The sequence below is a fragment of the Drosophila teissieri genome, chromosome 3L, assembly GCF_016746235.2.
Source record: "Drosophila teissieri strain GT53w chromosome 3L, Prin_Dtei_1.1, whole genome shotgun sequence".
NCBI lineage: Eukaryota > Metazoa > Arthropoda > Insecta > Diptera > Drosophilidae > Drosophila > Drosophila teissieri.
In genome coordinates, this window is record NC_053031.1 from 19,166,753 (window position 1) to 19,177,289 (window position 10,537).

At 39.3% G+C, this 10,537-nt stretch overlaps 1 protein-coding gene across 2 annotated transcripts; it reads left to right on the plus strand.

The window, feature by feature from the left end:
- Positions 1-3,220: 3,220 nt before the first annotated feature.
- LOC122616786 (organic solute transporter alpha-like protein) lies at positions 3,221-8,353 on the plus strand. Of its 2 annotated transcripts, none has more exons than XM_043792346.1 (6): positions 3,221-3,348; positions 6,551-6,840; positions 7,235-7,647; positions 7,708-7,838; positions 7,900-8,090; positions 8,166-8,353. In XM_043792346.1, the coding sequence occupies exons 2-6, from the start codon at positions 6,717-6,719 to the stop codon at positions 8,291-8,293; spliced, it is 987 nt and encodes a 328-aa protein (XP_043648281.1). In that variant the 5' UTR covers positions 3,221-3,348; positions 6,551-6,716; the 3' UTR covers positions 8,294-8,353. The 2 variants fall into 2 exon arrangements, with proteins under 2 accessions (XP_043648281.1, XP_043648282.1); XM_043792347.1 differs by lacking the exon at positions 3,221-3,348 and adding an exon at positions 3,746-3,900.
- Positions 8,354-10,537: the final 2,184 nt, after the last annotated feature.

Here is a 10,537-nt window from a genome sequence, read left to right on the forward strand (position 1 = left end):
TGATTTAATTATTTGTAGCATACTTTTGTGCGCCGACCAAAAACTTCACACCTGAATGCACAACAAAGTGGGGGGCTCAAGTGGTTCATCGGCCGAGTGGTGCAAAACTTTTGCCACTTTTGCATTCGGGGCGGTGCAGAGCACAAAAGTTGTTGTTGAAGGACCTCCGAACCTCTGCGGTTTTCGGCCCGAGAACCCGGGTTTTTCTATGCGAGCCCGAATGTCTCAATTCATTTTACGCCACACTGCGCCTCAAGTGGAGCGCACCATGCAAAAAAGGGCTGCCGATGCGGGTTCCGGGCCACGGGTTTGGGATACCCCTTCATCCGTACTCTTCGGAGGGGTTTCGCCTATGTGGAAAGCCATTCTATAAGGTAGGCATCAGTTGGATAATTGCTTAGAATGCTATTGTTCTTCACTAAATAATATATGAATAATATATGAGCATTTACAGGAGACAACAATAGAGAGAAACTAGTTGTTACTTATTCGTACGTCAATTGCATTTAGTGTTATTAATTTCCATTGGCTGGGTATCCTTAATTCGACCTTGTCAAACTACGGTGTAATTTCTTGATCTGAATGGGTTTCGGGTCTGCCATTTGAGACGAAGAATAAAACAAAACCAAATTTGTGGAAGGGCGGCGGCAAAAGTGCAAGCAACGCAGAAAAGGACTTTGGCATCATTACAATTTGTTGATTTGCTTCGTTAAACAGCAAACAACACTGGCGAAAAGCGGGGGAACGAAGGTGCGGACTGAAATTGAAACAACAGCGACAGTTGAATGAATCAGAGAGCATAAAGACCCGAGAAATGAACGCCAAGTCAGCTCCGGGCACCGCTCCTCATCTCGCCGCCTTCAAAGTCTTTTTGTGTTATTCAAATGGCGGCTGCATTGTTGCTTATTTGCGAAAAAGCAGCGCGAAAAAATGAGCAAAATAAGAAAACATAAGAAAATCCCAAAGGCGGCAAATAAACAGTGGCGAGAAAATGAAAACCGACAAGCAAAGCTGGCAAGGCGCTGAATTGGCGACGTCTTCTTCAAAGGCGTCGCCTCGGGCCCCAAAATTTTATCTTTTCTTTAAAGCTCGAGGAGAGTTTGCTTTACCGCTGGCCCCACTTTTCAAAAGAAGTCCGAACTTGAAGGAGGTTGGGATCCAAAGGAGCTCAGTTTCTGGAGGTTGCAGGTAAGAAATGGTAGCAAGAAATCATCTCTGACAGCAAATAAGGTGCTGGTTAACCCATGGTGTTTTCTTGAAAATTCATGAGACAATCCTCGAGTTTTTTGGGGTGGATTATAAAACTATAATTATAAAATTAATAAAAGACAACATTTTTGCATTTGCGTCATTATGAAAGTTAATAATATTATTTTGTAATGTAAATATGTGTTAAGGATTTTTTTTATATTTTCCGAAATCTGTAAGCTAAAAATATTTACTTAAAGTTACATTTTGATAAATAGAGTACGTTGTAAATGAAAATGGGAATGTAAATAAAATTAATTATCCAGTTTTTTACCTTTTCGCAATATAATACAGCCCGACGTGTACACAAAATGAATTTTTCTTTGTTTACAGACACAACTTTTAAGCGTTTACATTAAATCAGTTTGCAAACTTTGCCTCTGCAAAAAGCCCTTCTGTTTTCCTCTGTTTTCCCGGCTTTTTTCAAACTGACCTCCCCTTTTTCCCTTTCGATCTCCTCCACTAATTGGCCTTATCACTTCAGACCCTCTTTGCAAAATTAGATTTATTTGCAAATTATAAGTTGAATTGCAGCGGTCTGCCATCATAATATCTTTTTATGAACCACCGCCGCAGCTTCTGCTATAAAAACGGACAAACTTGGCATTTTGCAGTTGAGGCATAATTAATTGCATAATTTTTGGGTTGAATAATTAACATTTAATTTCAGATTGGTTACAAAACGTGCGAGCGAAGAGAGACAGCAAAAAAAGGTCCATTGGGTCGCTCATTAAATTAGTAAGCGGATGTGCCTTAGATTTACGTTTTTTGATACGAGTTCGAGTATGACCCCGCGGCGGGCTGTGTTTTGGACTCGAAGTCCACTCGGCTTGATAGCATTTCTAATGAGTTTAATTTGAATATCAAATTGTTTGGGAAATTTATGTTACCCCGCTTGCTTCGATTAATATAATCGCACCTAGGGTTTTTCTCTCGGGGCGTGCAAATTAAGAACTGAAGCGCCGCTATTAAATTCATTATATATCACGATATTTGTATTCCGCGACTTCCAGTCCCTTGGAGTGGATATCGAACCTGGAGTAAGTAATTATCGCCTGGTTGGACATGTTAATTGCTTTTTGGCGTGAAATCCATAAGTTCTGGGCTTCTCAATAAGCTGATGGCATTTTTCTATACAAATTAGCTTTCAACTTGAGTGCCCGGCGATGGCGATAAAAATTGGGTTGGACGGACCGGAAGACAGGAATGCAATTTTCTCAATTGCACAGTGGTCCTCAGGGCACTAAAACTAAAAAAAAAACCGTGCTGAATATTTATCCCACATTAATTTTTTAACAATTGCAACTATCGCTGGACATAAGTGATAAAAGGGACCTGTATAAGAAATATAAGGTATATGTTCAGTAATTAAAATAAATATATATAGCGTGAATGTGTAGGATTTTATGTATATAGAAAACTGAAAAAAGGAAACATATTTATATTTTAAGCCTAAGAAACAATACTACTTACTATTTTAAAAATACAATTATGTGTAACTTAACCAAATTTAAAAAAAAATGTATTTTTTACAATAAAAAGTTCCACACATTTTTTAACTTGTGCCTTTAATGTATGTATGTATGTATGTATGTATGTATGTTTTCGGCTTACCCAATTGTGTGTCCAAATTTTCACTCTCGATCATCAAGTTATCTTTTCATTTCGAAATGGTTACCGACGTGTTAGCAGGACAAGCCTCTTTTCGTGCCACTTCGGCTGTCCAGAGTAAATGCTTTTTGATCTGCAAATAGCCAACTTCCGTATTGAGCGAGTGCTAAGAAAACTTTTCCCAGCAGCAGCGGCGTTTGCAATCGACAAATGTCGATTAGCACATCGCGTCAGCAGGTGTGCATGTATTGTTGCTTTTGCTACCGCTATTCTCTGTTTTGGCCCAAACACACACACACAGGCACACGCTTATAGCCACTTTGCCAGCATTATAGCCCGTGGTCTGTGATGGGCGCATTCGCGTTCGTGATCGGCATGGGCACTACAATATTTTGAGTTTCATTTTCAGTTGGTGAACAGAGCGCGAGCGAATAAGACATACGCGGCAAAAAAGTGCTCAAAAAGCAGAGAAAACAGGGAGTGCGAAGTGTAAGCAGCAAATAAAAATAGAGAAAAGTGCAAAATTAAACAAAATAATTCAACCAACTGCAGTGCAAAGTATTTTTGTCGATTATTGATACCCAGCTATTATGGGCTTAACTCGTGATCAACCACTAACATTCGTTAGATGTATGATGATCTTCGGGCCAGCAGTGTGAACATGTAATGAATAATTACTCTTCGTTCGTTGATGGCGAGCAATCAAAATGAATTAAAGACAACTGGGAATGCATCTGACTATAATTGAAATTCGTTAAACAATTCAATAAAGTGCAATGCCAAGGGCAAACGTAAAGTGCTGTGATGGTCAAGGTTACAGCCAAGAAAACCTGATGTCTTTTGCAATTTAGGAAGTTCACAACTCTTACAACCCCATTCAAAAGAATAACAAATAACAATATTGTCGTTCTCTGACAAGATTTTAACTTAAACTGGAACTACGTACTTCCCCATGGGATTCTGCGAACTTACAAAATGTTTTTGCTTTAGCCCATGTCGAAAATATGTGGCAATTGGGAGTTAAAGCAGCTTATCAGACAAGTAAATTAATTACGTTTTTATCTAGATAGCTGTCATTCCTGAATGTCTTCACTTGACACATTCCCTAATGAACTGCTATCTTGAGTACGCGTAGATGGGGGAATTCTTGCATCTTCAACTCACTTTGTGCAAATTCCTCTTGCGATTTTCAGAAGGAAATCATTTGCTATGTCGACCAGAAAACAAATTACATTTTGAGGTCCGAGTTCTGATTTTGATTTTGTCCCAGAAAATGCACTTGCATTTGCATTCGATTTTCGGCTACGGCTTCGGTTTTATTTTGGGTTTCAAGCATTTTCCGCTTTGCTCAATTTGTTTGTATTGCGTAAGGTCGTGTATTTCCCCATTCACTCTGCAGCTTTTTGTCTCACCAAGAAATTCGAATTTGGTTAACCGAATCTTGGCCAAGAGTCAGGGCCGGCCAATAGATGACAGTCGGCAAAAAGCAGTGGGCTTTTTTTCTTCATTTGAATGAAGAAACAAAAATCCCACATTCATCAATGATCCCACAAAAAATGTGGCAATATCAAAATACAAAGCTTGGTTCGTTTTTGGTCAATACTTACAATTAGTTTCGAGCATTTTGAGTATATGCCCTAAATTATGACTGAAATAAAACAAAGGAAACTAAGCCTTTAAAAAACAATCAATTGCTTCTAAAAATAAAAATATCAAATATAAATAAAAATACCAAATTCCATTATTTTACCAAGATATTCTATAATACACATTTACTATGTGAAAGACGACTGTGCCATTAGCACGTTTCAAGAATATAGCTCAAACTTTTTGCTGATAATGGCGTGCCAAACGCATTTGCGATCAGTTAAAAATCCACCCAAAAGTGCATGTATACACCTACTTTATGCCTATACTCAAATACATATTAAATCTATGACGCTTATTTTCGCGGTTTGTTTTACGCACCTTAGAATGTGCTAAACACAAAAAGACTCGGGGAATGCTAATTGCTTGAAAAATGATTTATGGCGGGCTTGTAAATTGGTTATGGATTTGCTCTCTTTTCGCAAGCTGATGAAATGGGATCGTGAGATGTGGAATAGAGATCTCCGGCGTTACGGCGATAAGCCATGATTCTTCCTCACTTCCACAACTCCGGATTACGTTGAATCGGAGACAAATTGGGGTCAGATCGCGGGGACTTTGACACGTTTTCGGAGCAGATCTGAAGGTCGTTGGTGGTGCTACGAGATGTTGAATCATGTTTCAGTGTGTTTATGGGTACTTTCAACACGTAGTATGTGTTATTACTGTGCAAAAGTATGAAACCAGTTTGGAAATGGACAATAACAAAGAGGTTACATAATGGGCTGCGCAATGAGGCAAGCTATTCGTAAAATTCACTTTTGTATGCCCGGTCTGTTACCTGCCTACTGTCTGCTTTCAAAAACCAGTTCCTCATTTTAATCTGTTTGAGAGGAATCGGTCTTCTTTGGGTTTCACAAAACTGACTGGACTCTCTTGTTTCGCCTAAGGCTTCGGTCACGTGCTCGTCTCCTCAGACTTGTTATGAAAATCACGGCTAGTTGGCGCTTACTGTCGTTTAAATGCTCTTTTATTGCCCTTTCACTGAATTGCCAGCTGTTTAAAAATGTTTAATTAGGTCGCTTAAAGCTGCATGCAATTTCGACACTCAAAGCTTATGAGTGCACAAAAAGTTGGAAGATTTATATTATATTATTGGGGACTAAAAATGATAAACGTGACCAAATAATCTGTATATTCACAAAAGTCTATAATTATTTCATTCTAATTTTTTACAGATGTATTTAATAACAAAAATCTAAGAGCTATATACAGAAAAGTTTTCTGGAATGAAATTTATTAGATCCTTAGGTGAAAGCTTGACAAATATTGCAGCGAAGATCATTTAAAATAAGAGTATTTTAAAATAAGAGTATTTTGGTACGTCTTGTCTACTTGAGCTTATACCCGTTACTTGTTGAGTAAAAGGGTATACTGAATTCCATGAAAACTATGTAACAGGCAGAATAAATATTCTTGATTAGGATCAATAGCCGAGACATGTTGTCATGCCCACTCTAACGCCCACAAGCTGCCCAAAACTGCCATGCTTTATTATTTGTCTTTCAATTTATGTCGAGGGTATCTGATGGTCGAGGAACTCGATTTCACTTAACTCGCTTTGTTCGATTAATTATTCATGTCCCACAGAATAGTAAATTTTTGTTGAATTGATTTTGTTGGTTGTCACGTGAGTGGTCGGATGCCCATATAAAAATCCAGTGAAACGCGATTTGTTTCTCAGTTGCTTTTGAAACTCACAAGGTTACTTAAGCTCTTTAATAGGGATTCATGAAATTATCGAAAAGTAAAAAGGCTTCGGAAAAGATGTGTTATCGGTCGTTTTTTTTCCATTGATTACGGAAACTCCTGGCGATCGTGTCAGAGGGTATTAACACTTCGTCTAGACTTTTGGTTAGCAATAATCAAATACGAGTATGAAATAATATTCACATCTTATTAATTACTTCAAACAAGCAAAAAATTTGAACTAGTAAAGTTCAATGCCTTTATTTGGGATCAAATTCATTACTGACCAAAAAACGTTTCTACTTTCACCTGAAATATTGGAAAATAACCAAAATCTCTGCGTTCCCCCATGTAGATACATGTTTGAGTGCTAATAAAGTGCAAAGTCTGCAAGCTGGTACACAGTCACGTATGATAAAGATGTGAAGTGAAGTGTTGCAGCAAAAGCCATTGAAAACCAGGAAGTATTGCACCAACTTGCCCCAGTTTGAATTTATCACCATAAGTATAAAAGCCGCACAATGAATGCCAGTGAAACCTATTCCATGATGGACCCCACGGAAAATATATCCCAGGTCTTAGACCGAAACAGAAACAATTCAAACAGCCTGCGAACACTCCCCACAGTGGAAGAGTATTATGAAAGTGAGTAAAGGATATTCCTTATTAAGTTTAAGTATTAAGAAAACATAAATATACATAATATATTGTATTTTACTGTATCAAGATATTTTGATTTTATCTCTTTCTTACCCGCCATAATATTAACTATGATAAAGTGTTTCCATTCAAATATTTACCTCTTTTAATACGTTGGTTTTTACAGCCAAGTTAATAATTTTACATACAAAATTAATATTTATTAAATTAAAATGCTATTATTAAAACCAAATATTTGGTATACAAATTAAAGATTTATTATAGGTCCTATTTTGTTAAAGCTGCTCATTTGACCGTATATTTAATAGCTTTACTAATATGTTGTATAACCCCCATGCCGTTCCGTCTACTAATTGGATTCTTGGGAACTCACTTACAGACATGACTGCCTTCCTCAGCCTGGCCATCTTCGTAGCCACCCTGCTGACCATCCTCAACATCAGCATCTTCGCAACGACTGCCTCCCGGTTGCGTCGTCACCTGGACAAGCCGCTGCTGAGACCCTCGATTATGATGGTGGGCCTGTATCCGATTATCTCGGTGGCTGCCCTGGTTACCATTCTGGTGCCCTACTCCTGGTTCATTTGCCACACGGTGATGCACGTTATGTTCATGGTCGGCGGACCCGTGTTCCGCACCCTGCTCTTCCGTTACGTGAACTCGGAGCAGAACTACGTAAAGGAGACGGCCGCCGAGGCGGTGCAACTAAATACTCCGCCGTGCTGCTGCTGCTGCCTTTGCCTGCCGATGGTGATTCCCACCAAGGCGAAGCTCTGCATCTCGAGATACATGGTATGCCCGAAATCGGATTTGCAAGCAAATATTATTCTATAAAGGAACTATCTTTCGTAGGTATGGCAAATGCCCTTTTGGCAGGGCTCCATCATGCTGGTGATGAACATTCTGTACTACAGGGACATTCAGCTTTACCGACAGGTCATGTTCTTCTTCATCCCCTTCATCATCAGCTCCATTGTCTTGGGGTAATTACTTTATTCGTTTTTATTGTGAAAACATGCGAACTAAGTGTTTGTTCACCCATAGCGTTTGGTCCCTCCAAATCACCGTGCGGATGATCTCAAAGGTGCGCGGGGATTATCAGCTTAGAAAGAAGATGTTCTGCCTCCAACTAGTGGTGATGCTATGCAAGCTGCAGTATCTGATCCTTTACGACCAGCTGGACGGCATCAAAATGGGCGGGGAGTATCCCATTAATCACACCGTCTACAAACAAAGTGAATATCTTAACCGTGCCAAATACTTCAAAATAATACTTTATACCATGATAACATTTTTACCATTTATTACAGCTATCATCAACATCCTCATCCTGGTTGAAATGGTCCTGGTGTCCATGATGGCTCAAAGTGCATATCGTACTCCTGTTCAGGTTCAAATCGATGAGGTTAATAAGGAGAAGGAAGTTACTCGTATTTGAGTGCGCGTATGCATGTCTAGGATTGTAGGAAATAGAAAAATTGTGATAAATTTAATAAAAACATGTTAGTTAAATTTATATATTACTTTGAACTCTCAACTACAGTGTTGTCCCAGTAATTTCGGAAGTGCAAAATGAAGTGTTGTCTGTAAATCAAAATTAAAGGCCAAAACATTGCGACTAAATCTCACTTGACTGGCTGGCTTAACAAAACCGCCACAAATCATGTGTTTCCAACTCGACTTGTTAGTTCTTCGCCTGGGGGTGCCACCACCCACCACCACCCATTTAAGTTCCACCCATCCCGTTTGAAATGCGTGTCGCGTTTAGCTCATAATTCTCCCTGCGGCCTTGCAGAGGGTCCAGATCAGTTTTACATTTTTCAACAGGACAAACAAAACGCTGGGCGACTTAGGCCAAATGCCCAAGTGCCATAAAAACACAATAAATTTAATATGAAATATCAGAACGCTTATACATCTTCCTTTCTGTTTAGATAGCCTTTTTGGATAACTCAATTGCTGTCGCAACGCGACCATAGGCCATCTCAAGCTTGAAAGGCTCACTGGGAAAATGCGGGAAAAATCCTGGCGATGGGCAAAAATGTGGAGTGGGAACCACATCAATAGCAATTGTGTAGTGCACGGCGGTGCGTTGAAATTTATGATTTATTTGAAAAGAAAGTACATTGTGCTCTGTCCAAATAAATCACACTAAAGATGCTGCCAGCCCCGAAACCGAATAAAGTGGGAGGAAAAAGCAGCATGAGGTACTTTCTTGGTGGGAGATGGACCAAGGCCGTCGGGCAGTGGAAATCAAATATAAAGCTGGGAGAGAAATATATACATACTGGGGATACCGCTTAATTTATATTTGAGACTAATTGTAAAAAAATTCTTAAGAGAAATGCAGGACAATACAGCAAAGCTGGTGCAACTTTTAAATGACAAAAAATAAATAATATAAAAAGTAAGTTAATCTTGTTGTGCTGAAGTTAAATATTACAAAAATATTAATAAAATTAAAAATAATCGTCAGAAGTCTTATTAATGTTATAAATCTTTAATATCTTCAAAAAAGTAGAAGGGGGTAGCCCTATAATTTGGGATTGAAAATTTTTACTGAACTAATAGCTTGTGTGGTTTGTTTAATTTTAAATTTTCATAACAACTTCTTCACCCTTAATCCTGTAAGAGAGTGCCGCCAGTTAAGGTATATAGGGGGTATCAAAAGTCTAAAGCAGGATGGTTAGAGGGCGTTGCATAGCCAGGGCTTGGAGACGGCAAGTGCCACGGTCGCTTGTCGCTGGGCATGGTTATCTTATCGCCGTTTTATGATGTACACAACGCCGCAGAACGCAGCCCATGGCAGCCAAAGTCCTGGGACACTTCTCCCCCGGCACTCCGGTGCCCCCATCCTCTTGCCCCCAGAAATCCACTCTTGGCCTGGTCGAGATGTCGCTTTTTATGAAGACGCTTGTTTGCTCGGTTTGCCAGAGCCCGACTGCCATCCTGGTAGCTCTGACTTGTCTGAGGCGAGTAAATCAGATTAAGTATCCGCTGCTCATTTTGATGAGTTGTGGAAATGAACAGCCAGCGCCATTCATTGCGGACTTTTGATTTTATATTATTCCCTTTTCCCGCATGTGCGAAGTGAAAACTGGTAATAAACAAAATATAAATACTAAAGATGCCGCAAACCCTAAGCCACCATATTAGGTAGAAGTTGATAAACTTAAAACCATTGAAACAATTTAAGAATACGGATGTAAAAATATGCTAAAAACATTTTAAACTGAAGTTAAAACGCAATTGTTGGTGACAAAACTATTTTAAGCATTTCTTATCATATATGTTCTTCAGCCTCGAAGTGGGCAACCAAATTCTGATGAAGGCGAACTCTGCCATCTTGATTTTGGTCCAAAGAACTTGAATTTAGTGTAGCAAAGTTTTCGGGTGCCTATAAAGTTCATAAAGCTCTTGCGGAGGGGAAAGTATGTAGATGGGCTACAAAATTAAAGAAAGCGTTTTTTGCTGTTTTCGCCACCCACTTGAAGTCGCTTGAAGTCACTTTGTGTCTGCCATTGTCTACGCTTCTTGGCCATGTCCAAACACGTTAGAGGGATTGGGCTGAAAGCCGTCTGGGCCCCGATGTCATCCTGTGTCTTATGTCACTGTCCATTAGACGCGACAATCGAGGCCTGAAGATCCAGCTACTTTTGCAGCATCTTTTTTAATCCGAAAA

Excerpts from the sequence above, each read along its gene's own strand:
- LOC122616786 (XM_043792346.1), top strand. The coding sequence starts at position 6,717 with ATGAATGCCAGTGAAACCTATTCCATGATGGACCCCACGGAAAATATA. Across the intron at positions 6,841-7,234 it reads AGTGGAAGAGTATTATGAAA|ACATGACTGCCTTCCTCAGC; the intron begins GTGAGTAAAGGA and ends ACTCACTTACAG. Across the intron at positions 7,648-7,707 it reads TCTGCATCTCGAGATACATG|GTATGGCAAATGCCCTTTTG; the intron begins GTATGCCCGAAA and ends TATCTTTCGTAG.